Source organism: Temnothorax nylanderi, unplaced genomic scaffold, assembly GCF_030848795.1.
Source record: "Temnothorax nylanderi isolate EJ_2023f unplaced genomic scaffold, tnyl_v1.0 TNYL_tig0209_pilon, whole genome shotgun sequence".
Classification (NCBI taxonomy): Eukaryota; Metazoa; Arthropoda; class Insecta; order Hymenoptera; family Formicidae; genus Temnothorax; species Temnothorax nylanderi.
This window is the reverse complement of record NW_027249271.1, coordinates 1,447-21,905: the sequence shown is the minus strand read 5'-3', so window position 1 is coordinate 21,905 and position 20,459 is coordinate 1,447. Positions and strand designations below refer to the sequence as shown.

General features: G+C 35.7%; 1 protein-coding gene across 3 annotated transcripts in view; it reads right to left on the bottom strand.

The window, feature by feature from the left end:
• Positions 1-20,459, bottom strand: part of Mtd (TLD domain-containing protein mustard) — a 27,605-nt gene extending 7,146 nt beyond the window's left edge. Inside the window, exons 1-5 of one of the 3 annotated variants that reach the window (XM_071717331.1) lie at positions 20,101-20,459; positions 18,499-18,727; positions 17,667-17,753; positions 824-1,105; positions 14-183 (exon numbers count right to left, since the gene is read on the bottom strand). In XM_071717331.1, the coding sequence (XP_071573432.1) occupies positions 14-183; positions 824-1,105; positions 17,667-17,753; positions 18,499-18,727; positions 20,101-20,201 (869 nt within the window). In that variant the 5' untranslated portion in view covers positions 20,202-20,459. Of the gene's footprint in view, positions 1-13; positions 184-823; positions 1,106-14,479; positions 15,002-17,666; positions 17,754-18,498; positions 18,728-20,100 lie in introns of those variants that run through there. The other 2 variants (XM_071717332.1, XM_071717333.1) reach the window with 2 other exon arrangements.

Below are 20,459 nucleotides of genomic sequence, written 5' to 3'. Positions count from 1 at the left end.
GAGAAAAACTTACTCTCCAGCACCGATCGCTAAGCTCTCGTTGTTGCCCTTGATGAAATACAGGTTGTCCCCGGTCCAGTTGAAACACTGGAACCTCGGCGTAAACCTAAAGAGCAGGGACTCGCCGGTACCATAAAAGTGATCGCTCACGTGCAGAGAACACGAGGTCAGTGCACCAAACACCTGTGACAGAAAAAAAGTGATTCATAAAGACTGCGACACGGTAAATCCGAGAAAAAGAGTATTCGATGTTTGTACGCTTGTTATGAACTCTGAATAAACAGTCCGAATGGACGAGTTAGCGATAAACTAGTTTGGACGTATGCGGGACATTCACGAAGTAAACCCAACGGGCGAACACAACTTTATGAAAATCCAATGTTAATCTCTCGCTCAGACTAATTATGATAATCGCGAAACTTTCTACTTCGGATTAATCAGGTCAGTTGTCCTCGACATTTTACTAGACTGAATGCTTTCCACTTATAATTAGTTCATCTTTCTGATAATTATATATACACAGTGCCAATTGGCTCAACAATGCGCGATCTTCTATTAAATAATTATATTTTTAATATAATGCTGTATCTATATTTTTAAAGCTGTTTTCTTAATATGTGTCAGACGTGTAGAATGCTATATACAATCTGACGTTGACATAATATATTGTATTATACAACGTAAAAAATAAATGTTTGCAATCGCAGATGTAACCGTTATATTGGTCGCAGAGTTTATTTTCAGGGGTCGTACTCTTGGGTCAAATTAAAACTAATTAGCCCCCCAATCGATTACAATTTGAATTATGAAACAAGGAACTTACATTGCCCTCCGTGTCCTCGATGACCAACAAGATCGGACTCTCGATCTTCGCCATTTTTCGATACATGCTGTTGAGACTGAAGCCGTGTTGGCTGGTGCTGAAGACGAGAGTCCACTGGTAACCCTCCGCTCTCGCGGGCAGATGACGGCAGAGCTGTTCCCTGTGCTCGTCGCTGAGTATTTCCGTCGTGCCGATGAGATCGGGCACAATGACATCGTTGTCCAAAGAAATGGCACTGTTCGCGTAAAGAGCTCGCCTGAACTCTTCGCTCATAGACAGTACCTGTGAATGAGGCAATGCGTCAATTAATAACGATATCGAGCGTATTCCTCGACAATGATGACGTATATCGCGAATTCTAATCGAGGAGGTAAGAAGTAAAGTCGTCTCTACCAATAGCGATTCCATGAAAAGATGATCGTGACACAAATGGATGTGAATAATGTTCTAAACGATGCTTTATTAGTATGTATGGACGGCACGAATGTTTGAAGACATATGCGAAGTGGAAAACTCTCCTAATGTTCATTAAACACAGAAACTATCTTGCAACATGCACATGATGTCTACTCTGGATATGCTGAGTAAAACATTTTTGGAGTTTCCTAAAAGTTGAGCAGATATTGGATCAAAGTCAGGCAAGATGTGGAAGTAACGATTGAAGTGTATTGTATAATTGAATCGTAATATAGGATAAACGTAACATGTCTTTTTTAGCAAATATAATTAATATGACTACCGTGTCTTGTTATATAACGGGTATAAAATACACGTATAAAATTAATATACATATAATTTCGTGATATCTAGTAAATAAGTTGTTATTTTAACAAATTAAGAATTACCTTCGATAAAAATATTTCAGTTTTATCCTGCCTGACTCCAAATTCCGAAGAATTCTACGTGGAATTTGCCGTATCTCTCGTGAAATTGGAAAACAAGTGCTGCTAATAGGGAAATTAATTGTTGTGACGTCCCTTTGGCTTCTGACCTCCTCGGTTTAACTAAATCTAAGCACATTTAGGGCACTACCACATCCAAGTGTCGTGTTGTACTCCGTTAACTACGATCTCACGTAACCGCAGTATGGGTGTTGCGTTTATTCAAGTCAATTGCCGGATAATTATTAACGTGGGAGGCCACCGTGAAATGTGTGCTAATATTAAATTACTTTTGTTCGTCGTCCGCCATCACACGGAGTCGCTTAGCTTCGCGCCACGCATGATAATGCAATACGCGCGCGCGAGAGAGAGAATGCAAATGCCACGCGGTGCACATCTATACGGAGAGCAGCCGATGATAGAGAACCCGAATCGTAGAAGCTACTGTAAACGGACGGCCTTGGAATAAAATCGTATATCGGAGCGATTGAACGCCGCGCATCGATTGTCGCGTTGAACCCGAAAATCGATGCATAAATAATGAGTAGAGCACCGATGTCAAGTAGATGGAAATTTATAATAGATTCCAGTATAACTGAAGCTCGAAACAATGCAATAATTTTCTGAATTAGAATACAAATTTTAAAAATATAATCGAATTTAATAGCTACTAAGCAGGAATTATATAAAACGGTAAATATTTATTTAATAATTTGGAAATATTAAAATTAAAAATAAAAATTATTTGAAAGCGAAACAACTATTAACGTTTTTATGATAAATTTAATTATAGTTCCATTTTATCCCGATGATCCACCTAACTTTATTTATTAAAACGTAATTCACTCTATGCAATTTTTATTAAGAAGGAGGAAAATTAAGGATGCCAACAAAACGGTTAATCGAATAAAAAATCTTCGAGAATGCAATAAAAAATTGCGTTCTCGATGTGCTGAATATATATTGCTAATCGTCATAAAATCGCGAAAAGTATTATATCTTGTAGGGTAGGAATGATTGCTGGTCCGTGGGCAATGCCACGCATCGTTAACACGCGACACGGTGTGTTAAATTATTGAAGAGGTACATCATCGATTGATCCGAATAATAGAGCGACCGCGCAAGTTCGTACACCTGGGGGCGATAAGTTCGTTAACAATTTTCACGTACGCCTACCCTGGACACGGCACGTGTTGTTGCGATGTTCTTACAAAATTGGTATAATTTAGTAATTCTTAGTATTGATTGTGTATCGCTGTATATGATAACAAAATGTGCTTCTGACAGCTGTTATAGACATTGCTTAATACAGATTGGAGACATGAGTGAGGGAAATAAAACATTAACGATTATATCATGTTTACACTGCGGATGACACACAAAGCGTATTTGGGAGATGTCTGGATATATGTATTTTTACATTCTTTTACATTTGGGCGAAAATCTGTTGCGTGTACTGTTTATAGATATGCGTCATTTATGAAAAAAATTTATGCGATTTACTTCTCTCGACCAACATTACGTAGTTTCTAAAATTAATTTAACTTTCTTTTTGCTCTACTGAAGGTGCATACGTGATTTTTGTTTATCTTGTAATAGACTTCGAGATGAATCGGAAAAGATTCATTACTACCATTCTGGCGTTACATATTTTAGCTGAGTATTAAATTTTCGAAGAATATCCGAATGACGTCAAAAGAATATCGAAGTTGAGTCGTAGGTTATCGCTGAAATTTTATATAAATAAAGTCGCTATTTATTATATATTCAATCCTTTTGCGATAGTGCAAAAGTGATAAAACACTTAATGCACACTTTTGCAAGAGTAATAAAACACTAAATTGGTATAATGGACTTTATTGTAAACGAACAAAAATAATGCGGTGATATTTCGGGTGGCATTGCACATCGATTACCTCTTACTGTGTGTGTTCCCGTTATTTATGTTTGAGTTGACTATAAAAAATTGTACTCCAAAGATACCGTCTGTTTTGCTGCTAATGTTTTGAACATTATCAATCATTATCGAGCAAACCTGTCGTCTTTGCGTAAAAAAGAAAAAAAAATCCGATAACCTTTGATCTCGCGATTGGAAAAATTTTAGCTTTTATACGAATGTTTGTTATGGGTGGCAGCTGCCTTGACTTCCTCAGATAATATTATTCTAACATTTAAGATGTCTGATGAGGAGGAAGATCAACAAGAAGATCAACAGAGCTAGAGGAGCTGAACTTTTCCTCGTTGAATTTTTGTTCTTTGCTATAAGATTATATTAATACACAAATATATTAACATAAATATATCGATATATTATAATTGACATTAATATATCGATGTTAATATTAACTAACTGGAGAGTCCCAAAAGCAAATTAATTTTGCCTTTTATCTACAAGGCATTATTAGGACCTTCGCTAAAGTTTTTGAAAGGCAATAAGCAATTAATAAAATTTTCAACAAAAGTACGTAAATAGGTGCAAGTTAATGACCATGTAATTCAGATTCTCTTTGGTCTGCACAAGGGAAAAAAGATCTAGAATTTGATATCCTGGACCCCACATTTATTTCTTCATGTTCCTGTACGCGGGAAGAGCAGCCAAGCGTTTATTTATACATAAAGATTGCATTATCGCGGCATGCGGGAGCCTATCGTACTTTTGACATTCGTCTCTCACACGGACGGACGGATATAAAAATGTCGTCACTGCCGGTCAATCAGTTCTTCACTGCGAAGTTTTTCAAAGCTCATTATCATTATCGACTACTTCACTGGACGCATTGCGTTAATTTTAATTTGATAGCGACACGCTGTTCCAGATGTTCCGCGCAAACAGCTCGTTAGCTAGTGCAATTATCGACTTTTTAATAAATTAACCGCGGGGGAACAATATATATAGTGATCGTTATAAACCTTTTCCTAACTATTTATATGGAGATAAAAAGTACCACGTGACGATTCATCGTCTATTTTATGAAGATTACCCTCCGAATTCTGATATATTGATTTCTATGGCTCATATTTAGATATTATATTTTAATAAGAGCAGCATCTTTAACAATTATCTATAGCTTAAAAATATATATAACAAAATATTTCGGGTTTCAAGAATAATCCTTAATCAAAATCAAAATATTATAATCAAATCGATAAGCAAGCAAAATAAAAATTTGCAGAATTAATTTGAATAATTATATTGAAATCATCGATAAAGATTTTACTGATGTTTTTATCGATATTATTTTATCGATATCAAATTAGACTAATAAATTAAAACATATAACATTTAACCTGTACGAATTTATCGACTTCTGTATATTAGTACGACTTGAAAACACAATTTCTGTTTAACAGGTGAATTTTCGGAAGATAATGAAATTATGTCTAGTTAGATATACAATAAAAACGGAATTAATATTAATCAAAATAATGCTGAACGAATAAAAATATTTAATAAGTATAATGATACGTAATGATAATAACACAAGTCAGTAAGTATCAAGTAAAAAGTTCGTGCAGTTCTCAATTTAAAAGCCACTTCTATAAATTGCTTTTTGTATTGCTTGTTGTAATATTTGGCAGTGCGCAAGTTTTAACCTGCATTATGACATACGTACTAACTTCAGATAATCGCTGTTGACTACTTGACTTGTTGCGTAAATTTTTTCAAGTGTTTTATTAACATGAAAACAGCCACACGCGAACTGTTTTGATTACCTCATACATGGATATACACACACATCGGTAAATACAAACTGTGTCAAGCGCGAACTTGGTGCTGATTAAATCCGATATTAGCAAAATGATGATAATAAAATCTTTATCTCGATGATTTCAATATAATCTTAATACTTAGAAGAATTATTTCTTATGTTTCATATACGTAACGTATATAAAATCAAAGTGGCTTTCCAAACGAGAAAACAACTGGTTTTTTTGCAATTCTAGTTCCTATATAGTAAGTACTATAGTTTGATTATTGTTCTACGAGTTTTTTATAAGAGTATAAAAATGAAAAGTGTGACATCTCGCGTCCTTGTCATATCGCGCATCTTAAGCCCCTTGCACAATAGGCGATAGAGATAGCGATAGCGATAGCGATAGAAACAGCGACAAGGTTGCCGACAAAGCTATACCTTTGTCGGCAACTTTGTCGCTGTCGCTATCGCTATCGCTATCGCCTATTGTGCAAGGGGCTTTATAATGTTAATACGCTCCGCGACATTCGTCTGCGATTATTACGTCGAGCGATGCAATGGCAATAACAACATTGAGGTGGCCACGCGCGCGCGATCTGAAATCCGAAAAATACGGAATCAATCGATCTCCGCGCGGAGGTCATCGCAAGATAAGAAGAGCAGATTAAAAGAATTTCGTGGAAAAATATATAGATACACAATGTCCCAAAGATATATTAATCTTAAAAAAAAAACCTTCAGATAAGTCAAGGGTCAAATCAAATTGCGAAAATTATATGCAATACAAAATCGCCTTCGGCCTAGAGGCAAATCTAGCACAAAAGATTAATGAAGTCATTTCAAACGTTTATTGTAAGTTGTTTTATATCTCAGATGTCATAATAACTGTTATTAATATAGAAATCTAATAAAGAATCTTTTTATTCTCGCTTCTTGTTTTTCCATTAATGATACAATAGCGCGATAAAAAACAATTGAAGACACAATGGAAACTTGGAGACCATTCCACGTGATGCGTCACAAAAGGCGAGACTTTCACGTGCTCGTATAGAAAAATAAGCTACAAGAAACCATCTTTAACGCTTCTTTTCAGATACGTGCAGGCCAGGTATCAAAATAGAACGCGGAAGAACACGTCTCCCCATTCCTCTGACAGGTTAACGACCGTGAAAAGCCCATTAGTCAGGCGTTAGTGAGTTAATTTTACGATTGGATTGGCTACTGCAAAAAAAAACATAAATTAACCGTTTTACAAACGTCTTAAAGGAATTAACTAATCTTTCGTTCAAAAATAACATACACATCACTATGGTCTAAGAGTGGTCTAAATCATACAGATTTATATCTTGCTTCTAATTTATTACCGTGTGAAGCAAAAATCGAATGACAAAAATTCGAATTTTTTGTCACTCTCGGAATGTCTTATTTCTTAAGACACACATCCTTTTCTGCAATAAACAAACTGTGTTTTGTTGCGATTTACTCGTTAAGGAGACGCGAAGAATGACAATATCTAACTAAATTTGCGGACTCGTGAGAATAATTGCGCACTCACAGCGGCCGCTTTAACTCGAAGGAATATCTAACAAACGCGTGGAAATGTTTTTATCGGCCACGCGATTTAAATCTCTTTGAGATCAATTAGACTGATTTCGAACTTTTTGGGTTAATTTGATTGAGTTCGATTAAAAGAATACTCTTGTGTATGATGAGAGGGACAACCAAAAATTATGATAACGTAATTATTTTCGTCAATTATCTGATTGTACACAAATAACATAATTTATGTTATCATTATTTGTAAATTACATGAACGTGGAAATATGAAGGCTTTTAATGGCTAATAATAATTGACGCATCTGATTTTACGGAAATTTCGAATAATTTAAGCTCCAAAACATATATATATATATATATATACATATAATGTGTAATATTTCTTAACATATTTTGTTAATACATATTAGATATGTTCCAATGCTGTATAAAGCATATTAATGATATAGATATCCTATGTCGTAACATAAATTATTATTACAAACAATTATTATTATAATTAGGAATTACGTTGATTAATAATAAAACTCACCGTAAGCATTCTCGACGAATGCTGAAAGACATAATTCAGAATGGGGCACGGATCGACCGTCATTATCGATGCAATGAAGTCTAGACGTTATCGTAGCTTCTCGCTAAACTTTGAACTCTTGGATATCGTCGATGAAAATATTTCCGATATTTAACTTCAAACTGCGACTTCACAAATCACGCTCTCGTTTTCGGTTTCAATTGAGGACTACAATTATGCTATCGATTAATTAAGAAAATTCCACGTTTTCGCCTCCACGGAGCTAAAAATCAACACGACACAAAATTTTCAATTCGGTTACCGATTGGACTGACATGTAGATTTTTCTTTCACGCGAATTTTCCTTTACACGTAAAGGATCAAACGGCAGAGTAGCGAGGTTCGTGCGATCGGCAGGACGAATCGATCGAGACTGAATGATGTTGGAGGCGCTCGGTCCGATTTCTTTCGGTGACCATCGCGCGAGAAACTTCACAAAAAAAAACCTTTCATCGGGATCCGTTTCCGGTCTCCCTTCTTCCCGCTTAATGTCAAGTACACATAAATTCCCGCCGAATGCTCGCGTTGGCCTCGAGTGCACTACTATCGTGCGCGATCGTCCTTCGATCTCCTAGCCGTCCTGATGCGACTCTGATAGCGACCGGGCTGTGTTAACGAACCGCGCGAAGAAGGAGAAGCCGTCATCGATCTGCCAAAACTGGCGTTTAATGACGCCGGCGTTAATGACGCTCGTAATAACGAACTTCCGCGTGCCGTTATGAGATTTCGGATGGATTTCCGTATACTTATCTCCGCGAGGTTCAAGCAATTCCTTTTTATGCAAGGACAAAATAACTCAGGAAGACTCTCGTAAGTAAATGCACGACATTTCGTTGTCAATATATCATAACGGAAAATTTTAAATACATGCCAAAGTTGCACAAATGATGATTAGATATAGTCTAGGAAAAATTAGTTAAATTCATAAGGTCAATAAAAATAAGTACAAATAAAAAATAAGATAGTAAGAGGATATCTAATTAAATCGTAATTGCCTTTCAGTAGTTTTAAATTCAAAGAAAAATTCGTCCAAGCTAGAGTGTGCAAACCACCACTTTCTTCCAATAATTAAACGAAACGGATAAAAAGTTTCAACAGGTTCGAGCAAGTGCTTCATCATTTCTGACACATTAGTCAGCCAGGATTAACAATTCGACAAAAAATGCATTACTTTGATAGATGGTCACGTACACCTCGCGATCGCTTATCTCACACGCTGCTTTTATTTCGCGAAAGATTTTCCGCGATTAAAATGTATGATGCTAAGGCTAAGAATAAATCATCATTAGATTAAAATGAATACCGAACGGGAGTACGCGGTATATTCTATGTATTCATTCCGATTACTCTAATACGAGACGTGATCGTGTCCGGTCGCGTTTACATATGCTAATTTTATGAATAAATTGTCTTGTACCAGGCGAGACAAGTCATCATTAAGCGGAGATGGGAAAAACATTAAATGCCACTAATTCGCGCAAGTCGATGAAGATTTCAGCCGAGGCGAGTTTATACACAGGATGTTCAGACGCGTCTATTTAGTCGAACGAAACGATATTTTCCGTAAAAAAAGAACTGTGCAGCAAAACTGCGAAGACTGTTTATAAAACGCGCGGGACACCGTCCACGTACATTACGTAATTTCTATTCAGAGATCGCGAGCGAAAGAATGCTCAGATTATGTGCAGTATTTGTTTTTTAGTCAAACTTTAATTAAGACCGAGGAGAGACGGAAGCGAACCGAACGAAAAATATAGATCACCCGTTACGAGGGATAATAAGGCTCGCGAAGCGAGGACATAAATTGCTTTCAATTGCGAACCGACTACAACGTGATCCGCTAATCGAAATTTCCTGGCAGTTTGCTACGCAAGGAGTGTTATTGTGGGACATAATGCGTGAGCACAGAGGACATTTATGTCGTAAGTAGCTAAGCACAATTATATAATTTCGCAAAAAAGTGACGACGTCGCTTTTATAATTTTGACTGCGCGACATTACGTAAGTCACGCATTACGTCAGTCCACGGGAAATATGTTGAAATACTTAAGTATATATTAAAGCGCGAGTGTCGCCATTATTTTTATATGTCCACTAAATTATCTGATTATCTAATTATGTAGAGTGTAACAATTACATTTAAGCTCATAAATCAAAACTTAAATTAAGATCATCTCCTTTAAAAAAAAAGAAATAAATAAAAGAAAGAGATATTCTGTATTACAAAAATTATTAAAGCTCCAAAACAATCAGTAAATATTTCGCTTCCTTCTTGAGAAATAATTATAAGATACAATGATGCATACTCTGAAATAATCATCCGTAGAAACTTGATCATCCCGCATACGGAAAGCTCATAAAAGGCATTAAAAGCCAGCCACGAATGTTAACATTCAAGGAGACCAGGAAACGGCTACCAAAAGATCGCGAAGGGTGACCGCGATCGTTATTGACAATCGCGCGGCGCGAAATTGTCCGCCGATTTCCTTTACAATTCCGAGATAACGGCTGGGAAATAAATATGAAAGTTAATGAGCCTGCGACTTGAATGCGCGTCAGCGCACGCGAATGCCATTTCATATTAAGCGTGCTATTTATCCCGCAACATTTCTAAACAGAACGCAGCATAGCTATTATGAGGCTAATTACATGTATAAATACAGGTTACTTTATCTTTTTTTAATGAAATGCAAGATTACATCAGAATCCTAAAATTTTTCCACAAATTTGTATCTGCCAAATAAACATTATTTTCTACTTTACGACTATCTATAAAAAATATATAGTTTTACAAAAAAAAATTTGTATTTCTGAAAAATATGTTTAACTATAAATATAAAACATTTAAATTGCAAACTATTTATCTTTGATGTAATAATCATTAATTATTTGATTTTAATGTAATAACGTTGATCACGTTTTTTTGCTGGAAAAAATAATTTGCTATCACATCGTGAACAACCCGAGTGGAAATTGGTCTAGCCAATCTGATTTTACAGCTAATGGCTAGATCACGCAGGCTAGATATGTTACCTAGTCATTGACTAGCTTAGCACTAGCTATAATTTATGAATAATTCTTCGCTGTCTAGTACTTTCCTAGCCCCTGCACGGTAAATATTAGAATAGATGGCGCTGGAAACTTTCAAAAAATTAGCCAGCCGTTGTCTAGCCACTAGTAATTAAAAATTTGTTAGCATTTGAACAGTGAGGTTATGTCATTGAATAACTTCGCTGTCTAATACTTTTCTAGCCCCTGCACGGTAAATATTAGAATAGATGGCGCTGGAAACTTTCAAAAAATTAGCCAGCCATTGTCTAGCCACTACTAATTAAAAATTTGTTAGCATTCGAAAAGTGAGGTTATGTCATTCTTGATAGCGTCTTCACAACTGTCATTCTATATTATATTGGAAAGTGATTTTGAGAAGAATTAAGACCTATATATGATTCATATTAGTCAATTAATAGGATAGCTAACTTTTCTGTACTCATAGCAACCTGAGTGGAAATTGATCTAGCCAATCTGATTTTACAGCTAAAAAAATTAGCCAGCCGTTGTCTAGCCACTACCAATTAAAAATTTGTTAGCATTCGAACAGTGAGGTTATGTCATTCTTGAATAGTTTTTTCATAACTATCATGCTGGCGCTAAGCAATCGCCCAGTATTGAGCATTTAAGGTATTAAATATTGTTTAGCAATTTGAAAAAATTTCAGATTTATATTTTTTATATTACGTTATAACATATAAGGAGAATTTAAACTCAATTATTACTAATACTCGATAGCGTAGTGGATAGAGTGAACGACTGACACCCATCAGCAGCGGGGCGCCCAACAACAGTACCAAGTTCGAATCCCTTCGGTAAATGGAAATTTTAACTTACAAAATTTAATATAATGTTGTAGCAAAACTTTATCTAGCAAAAATGTAACAATAAAAAAAGTTAAAAATTAATTTTTTTATATATTTTTAATTTAGCCTAGTAAAAACAATTTATAATTGTCTAGTAGCTGCCTAACAATGCTATCTAGTAACTAGATAGTTTTTCTAACCTCGCTATGAGACAACTAAGCGTTACATTACTGGACAGGGGCGATATGGAAACTAGTATTGCTAGTTGGTGACTGGATGCCGGCGAGGTTAAATTTCCACTCGGGAAATTAACCCTTAAATGCCACCCGGGGTCCAGCGGACCCCAGACCCTTTAGAATGATATATTTTCAAATGTTCCCGCCAAATATGGAGCTCATATTTATTTATTTATTATTTTTAATTTTTTTGATTTTGGAGCCAACATTTTAACTGTTGGCGATCTTAATTTTTTATACTATGTTGAAATTGAAATTTTAACAATATAAGCATTTTATTCTCTTTTCTAAGCCTTGAACAACATTGAAAATAATTTTCATAACTAAATATCAAAAAATCAATAAGTAAGCATTTTTCATGCTGGGGTCTTTTAGACCCCATGTGTCATTTACGAGATTCTTGAGAGGTGTGGCATTTAAGGGTTAAGATAAGTAGAAACATTAATCAAATAATTTAACTAATTTTACTTTCCGATATTTTATGAACAAAATGTAAAATTATATGCAAAACGCATGTAAAAAGTTTTATCAAAGATTAATATTGAAAGAAATATAGTTCTTGGTAAAAATTCGAAAAAAATAAGTCCGAGAACAAGCCCATGATACACATATATTTAACATAGAAAGAAGTATGTTGTATAACGTGATGGTTTATCTATGCAAATAATACCGGTCATGAGTCATCAGTTAAAAAAAAATCATTCGATAAAAATATAAGAACAACAATTTTCGGTTTACAACGATAATTGTTGGAACGATAAATAACGAAATAATTGACACAACTGACCCCGAATGAAAATCGCGTCGTGTTTATCATGTCAATGTACAGAATACATTACATACGAATTCGGGAATAGGTACACTCATCCTAACTAGAAATTTTCATAAAAATCATTCTTAAGAGCATATTTTACGCGTTATCTATCTATTTGTTGTTTCTATATCATTTGTCAAGTTTTACTTCAAATTCCAAGAAATATAAAAAATCAACCAGCACTAACTCACAATTAATGACACTGTTCTTTGTTGATAATATCAGAACTTAAAAGGAGAAACGGCCATTTATTGATCCAGTTAATTTAAATTATCGGCAACTCGGTTAAAATGACTTCTCTTTGCAAACATTGGTTCGTTAAATTTATTATTTTAATAGCAATAATAATAATAACAGAATACGCGTCCTAATTTCATAGCCATTATAACATTCCATTATAACTAATGTTTCGACGTTTTTGTTAAAACAAAACGAGCTGAAAAAATCGATTCTTATAAATATTTCTACTACGAAATTCATTCTTACTATTATTTATATTAATCATTGCGGCAAGACTAATGTTTTTCGGAATAAATCTTTTCCATGGATTCCATTTGTCTTTCGTAGCATAAGCACCGGTATGTCATTGCATAGCAATGGCTGGAAAATTTCGAGAATGAATTTATTATAGATAAACCAAGAAAATTTGATCAATTTTGTTTCCGCGAGAATGAGTTTATTCCTGTACGCTGTGTTCAAATTTCTTACATCCCTACTCGTGACGAAAGTTGAGATATAAAAAAAACACAATTCGAGAGCGCTAAGCCATTATTTTGTTGTATCAAGAATTCCTTTTTTCTGAACTTTCTTAAATAATCCTAACTATTTATTAGATTTGACGATCGCATTACTTTTAGGCCCGGTTGCACCAATGTCGCATAACTTTAACCTTAGCTTAACTCACTCTTCTTCTTCTTAACTCACGTCTTTTTTTAGCTGTCACCCTTAAAAAAAGAGTGAGTTAACCTAAGGTTAAAGTTATGCGACGTTGGTGCAACCGGGCCTTAGTGCTCAGTGCCAATTATAATAAATTTGTTGCTGCATAGATATCCAACATTTTAATGTTTGTTGCAAATTTGTTTTCATTACACGGGAAAAAATTTTCATATGTAATATAAAAAATAAGTCCATATGTGTTTTCTTATAAAAATTTTTTTTCCTGGGTATAAAATCATGAATACATTCGTAAAACTCACTCAAAATACTCGAGCGATGTTTAAATGTCAAGAGGGCAAGATATGAAATTTTTCTTTCTTTTCCTTCGAAAAATTTTCATCTATTTTATACCTAAACACTACCTGCTGTTTCAAACGCAAGCTGCTATGCGAGTGCTAACCGGCATATTATCAATCGAATAATATTGCCACAATTCAACCGACTATAAGTTCTAAGTGGCGCATTTTGCAGTGACAGTCTCTTTGGTTCGGTGAAAGGTGAGCTTAGGCTCGACCAAAGACCGGTTGTTAAATACGTCTCATGCAAAGCGCCGCTCTTCTCGAGTCATTAATGTGCAAATTATGCGAAATAGATCGCAAGCGAACGCACGACTTTTATGTATATACGCGAATTGTTAAAGTTTCCGTCGTAAACATTAAGTCGGAAAGCATAGGACGCAAATAATTGTTCATCTTGACAAACTCTGAGTGAAACGTTCGTAGATTAATAAATTAACAGTAAGTGTGTATTTCGTAATAAATAAAAGAGATATCAGAGTAACAGCAATATGCAGTTAAAATATATCGTAAAACAAAATTATAAATATATAATTATGTTAATATTCCATAATAATATGATACTTATTATTATCATTTTATTATCCGAAGAATAATCATGTATAAAGTTTTTGTATTCGAAGAAATATATCATAAAATCACGATTTGGAAATCTTTTACGTCATCAATTTTAAATTTTGAGCTACACGTATATTACGTAACTCTAAATCCCTCCTAAACCGACATTTCTGACAATTTTGCATTTGGAAACATTTGCTTCGCGTAGAAAAGCAAGCGTGATTGAAAAACGTTCATCTCAACTCTGACTTTTACCTTCGTTTTCTGTTTCAAGAATTTCGTGATCTTGAAGATCGGATTCGGCATCTTTGGCCTCGGCATCCTCAATCACTGGCGTTACCTTCGATGGATACTAAAAATCGCGGTCGACACCTTCTTCTTAAGTCTTTCTCTCCTTCGTTGACAGATGGAAAATTGTGTGAAAGTCGTGTTTACATTATGCCTCTCGCTCAAATTGTATTTCTTCGAGAAACATAAAGTTTTTCTAAAGAAGTACAGTTGCAATCGAGCAACAAATAGATGCAACGTTCAACGTTCTTCCTAATGTAATGTTCCTTGAGAATTCACAGCGAGAGAACTTGTTTACATTAATATTGTCATTTGATATTCCGATAATATTCCTAACTGGTTTCAAAGCAGCGTTAAAAAAAAAACATTTAACGTTACTTGACGTTATCGCACACCAATGTAATAATTCCTTTATTTATATATTTATTTATTCTGGCAAGTCATTTGACGACTGAACTTCACTTCACGAGGACTGAAGCCGTACTGGAGCTTTCGGAATATCGGAATAAATCTAATACGTTCATACAAGTGATGAATAGCGAGAGGAGGGGAGAAGAAAATGAGTGACGCATATACTTTGGCAGATGCTTTCCTGACGACTGCGCATCCTCGGCTGCGCAACACGTGGTGCTACCCGTTCTAAAAATCTCTTCACTTTTTCCTCGCGAATGTTCTCGTGAACGTCTCGAGAACCGTCTTCCCTGGACTACGTTAATTTTGGCAAAATCCAAGAAACATAATTGCATATATTATGTTCAATCCTTTCAGAATGTTGTCTTGCAAAATATTTCATTTTACAGCTTACAAATCGCTAATCTTCAACAATTGCTCGACGTGTATTTATTCCATTAAACTCCACTCAGATCACTCATTTTCATTTTATGCGCCTTTGCCTAGTTGTAAAATTATTTTTAATTAGTTCTGTGTGTGTGTGTGTGCAAGAGTAATTCGGCATGATTATTCTCATCTTTAATTATCTTGCAAGTATCCACTGACAGCATATATACTGATAAAATTAATATAACTTTCAGTGTATTTTTGCGGGAAGTTCCACACATCGGTTGTGGATAACACGTAAGCGAAATCTGACCCGACGCGGTTTTTTAAACGGCAAATTACGCCCGGCTTTACAATAAATACCACCGCGTCCAAAAATAAGCGAATTTAAAGCATGCCCGAAGCTTGGCCATCCTGTCGTTTATTTTTGAACGATCAGATCACGAAGTGTTCGAGGACATAAAAATACTGTAGTCGCGAATAAATCATACGCTTTTGTTATTAATAATCTTTTTTGATTGGCAACGTTTTTTGTTAATTTTCCAAAAGTCAACGAAAGAGTTTCTTCTACGCGAGCAACATGTCAAAGATTTATGAACTTATATCAATTTTTTATGTATGAATGCATTGAATGCGTCATTCCCGATGAATTTTTTATTTCTTTGACCACGCGTATTTTTTCTATTTAAGTAAATTTATGAGTGATTCTGTAAGAGAATAGAATAAATAAGTGAACAGAAGAAAATAATTTTCGAATTTACAGCGCAAGAAAACATTAAATTAATTTTTATTATCCGGAATCGATATCTGATTACGATAAGTATATGTGTATGTCGTGTCTCCTTTTAGCTGCAAAATTGTTTTTATCCCGATAAGATCGTTATTATTAACTTTAGTTCACAATTGAATCCAAAAGTTTATTAACCTATCGACACAATATTTTTTTTTTTACAAAATAAGATGTTTAGAAAAGAGCGAAACATTTTCAATTTAACTTTATCCGGTATTTAAAAAGAAAAAAAAATTTGCTTACACGTTACAAACGATCGAGTGCATTAAAGGTATTTTCCCAAGAAAAATGATATCCGTTACATCTGTGTCAATTTACACCGCCTGTGTCAATTATCATCAATAATGCATCGATATTATGCAAGCGCCGACTAATTCATAGAGTACGACTCTTGACACAAGTCGTCTACATTATTGCACGCTTGCATCACGCAAGATATACGCAGCATTTATCACGTCGCGAATGTCCAAACCTTATTCTTCCGTAAACAAGTTGCAAATATTGGTTCGTCATCCACCGCCGTTTCATAAGGAAGCGTTATTAAACGCTCTTCAAGCAGAACGTTATACAGAGAGAGATCCTATTATCGTCAGATACATATATTTTTAAAAAATATATAAACAATCGAAGGAAATAGCTTTCCGATCTTTTATACCTTCCGCTTCGAATTCCCACTCATGACACAACGCGATGCTGTTTATCACAATTACCATTTCGCCTTGGAATCGATAATCTTTATCGTCTTCGACGCAGCACTGATTTGCATGAAGCCGCAAGAATCGTGCTAAGTATTTCGAATCGCGCGCGGTGTGATAGAAATCTGCGAGAAATTGTAAACGGAAACTGTTGTTGACGTATTATGAGATATATAAATATATTGTATATATACATATACATAGAGAGAAAGAAAGAGACGATAATAATAATGCGATAAAAACATTATGCATGCGCGAGTCGGAGAGTCTCGAACAAGTGCATGCTGCACACCCATCTAGATTCTAGTTGAGAATGTTCTACGACCAGGAGGAACAGGTGCATGCAGTCTGTTTTCGGCAGTGATGTGCGATTCGTCGAGATAAGAACCGGAGGAGACAAACCTAACTCGAATAAAGTCCAAATATTAAGGGTGAGTCATTAGTTAAACGAAATCGTTATTAAAGAGAAGTTCCTTGTACTGATCTGTACATCATTGTTCGTGGATTACCGCGAGGACATGAATGAGACAGCACAAGAGTGTAAACAGCAAGATCATAAAGAATTCTCTACAAACTATTTCGCATCACGCGAGACTAACATACTAAGTCGTGATAACTGATAATCGAATGTACCGACATGAACAATCGAAGCGGGCAAAGCGGGTTGGGAAAGTCGGCTTTAAAAAAAAAAAGGAAGAAAAAAAGAGGACACCAAACGATAGGCACGGCCGCAACATCGCGTGACAACGGGGTGCACCCGAGATCTAACAAAGGTCTAAGGTGCGGCAGTGTTATCTAAAAGGTGCATTGTTCAACATCGAGCAATTAGGGTGCCTAATGATATTATAGATATCATCGATATCACCGGGGAGGTGGGCGGAGTAATCGGTACCTCCGAATCCTGGATCTGCTCGGAATCGGCCGACGTGCTCGAGGTCTTCAGGATGCTGTACAGCTTTACGTAGGGGGCCTTGATCAGCTGTCGGCCAATAGAATCGGCCGTGTTTAGCAAATATCTCGCCGCTCGCGGCATCATTGCGGTATACCGAGCCCCGGCGCGATCCTCGCGTCGAAAATCAACAGCCGGCACACGGTGTTCGGTGACAATCGTGATAACGACGAGCGCCGGAATGGAGTGGCCTTTGATGTGGCCATTGATAACGGATGACTCGCACACTCACGATTTCGCGAAATATTTGGCGTATCTCGGCGTTATCCGATAGCCGGTCGACACGAGGATCGAGTTATTAGCGAAATTAGGAACTAGAAACGTTCACAAGTTACGGAAAAAGAGATCGATGCGGTTTGAAAAAATATCAGAAACAGCAATCTCTTTTTCTTCGACGAATCATACTGCAAAGTTCGAAATCAACGATTTCAAATTTTGCATTGAATCCAAAGTCAATTTCTCTGCAAGAATTTTAAATGAAGATCGTGACGATCAACATTTTTCGCATTAAATATGTCCATCATTAATTCGCGAGACTCGAACTTCGGTTGAAACGAGATCTCAAATTGCAGACAATACGCTTATAAACGTATAAAGATACGTTTAGATAGATAAAATTTAAAGTCAGTCGGCAAAATAAAGTTCTTATACACTTATCGAGGAGAAAAGTTTCAAAATTCTTCAAATTTTCAGTAGCAACTTTGTGAAAAAGTCTCTACCTAGCTGCTAGAAAAGAGCAATGGGATATTCGACGATGTCTCTTGACAGTACTCACCTCCCAGGATTCCCTTGTCAATTCGCTGATTTCGTCACCTTGCCCATCGCGAGTTTTGCTCTCCTCCGTGGAATCCACGCCCTCGCCGCTCTCGTGGGGCGACAGTTCCGGCGACAGGTCGGTGTCTGTATCGGACAGGATGTAGCCGCGTTCCCGCCAGTAGTTCTCATCCAATTCACCGTAGAGACTCGGCACCCACGCATGAATAAACCTGTATAGATCGTCCACTCTGCAACAAGAAGGAAAAAAAAAGAACGATAATCGTCAATTATATTATTTTTCGGCAGTGGGAAAAAATTCTTCCCAATTTTCCAATATTTGTTATTAACTTATTTATCAAACTATCGATTTAAGCTTAAAAACTACGAGCAAAGGTTCTTCTATAGCAGAAAATTCAATGTTTTTTTATATCGCTATAAGTGTAATGCCACTATATATAATATATGTATATAAATACAACAGTATCAGTTAATCTATTATTATTGCATATTCTTTCTGCATAAAATGTAAGAATGTTCGTAATACTATCGGTGCAGAGGTAAGATTTTAGCTTAAAACTAGCTGACAGTTTATAAATAAAATTCAACGATAATGCAAACTGAAGATAAAATATTGGAATGATCTAAAAAACAGATAACAGATTAATATTTTTGCGAAACACATATGTGTGACGTTTCGATTCGCGTTACATTTCTTTTCAACTAGAAAATAATCCTTCATATAATCCTTCATATAAATCCAAAAATAAATTGTATAGAGAGGTAATTTTATAGCTCTTAATTTTAGAGATTTTTATTTGAAACAGGATAAGAATTTAGAAATAAAATTCAACGATAATGTAAGCTGAAGATAAAGTTATTGAAATGGCCTAAAAACAGATCAACATCACGGATTAAAATTTAATATTTTGCTACTACGCGAGACACATATGTATATGTGATGTTTTGATTCGCGTTACATTTTTTTCAACCAAAAAATAATTCTTTACATGGATTCAAGAATGAATTATATAGAGAAATAATTAGAGAAAAATATAGAGAAACGTCTTATAATTATAGCTCTTAGTTTTAGAGATTTTAATTTAAAATTAGATAAAAGTATAAATAAAATTCAACAATGATGCAAGCTGAAGAAAGTAATTCTTCATATAAATATCTAAGAATAAATTGTACTGAGAGACAATTTTATAGCTCTTAGTTTTAGAGATTCTAGCTTAGATAAAAGTTTATAAATAAAATTCAACTGAGATGCAAGCTGAAGATAAAGTTATTTCTGAATGGTTATTTCTGGAATGATCCAAAAAAAACAGATCAACATCACGATTCACGGATTAAAATTTAATATTTTGCTATTACACGAGACACATACGTGACTTTTTTTATTTGCGCTACATTCGCCATTTTTTCCAAGATAAAGCTTTATATCAATCCAAGAATTGTACAAAGAGATTATAATTTATTGATTTTATAGCTCTTAGTTTTAGTTTAAAAATAAATAGGAGTTTATAGACAAAATGCAAGGTGCGCGATGCCTATACGCGACGTTTCGCGACTTTGACGCCGCAGCTGATAGCGAGGATTGCTATCGCATGCCACGTTTTACCTGCGATGTACGAAGGGCATCACGCCCGTCACCGCTCCTCTCACGTGGCGGTCGTAAATAAAATTCAGCATATCGCCGACCGCGCTCATCGCCCGATTCATCGCCGCGTCGTAGACGAGAGAGCAGCGTAGACGGACAACGCCAGCTGCGCGCGCCAGCCAGCTCCGAGTGTCACGTCGCCAATTATCCGAGACGTCGCGGATGATCGCGGAGCGTATCAAGCGTTCGTTATCACAGCTTCCGTCTCTAACCTTCTGACAATTCCTAATAGATCTCTAATCTCTCGCCGCGATACTGTTTTATTTACGCGCGACACACGTCGGCGATTGATTCGCGCGGCGCGGCGGAGCTCCCGGGAT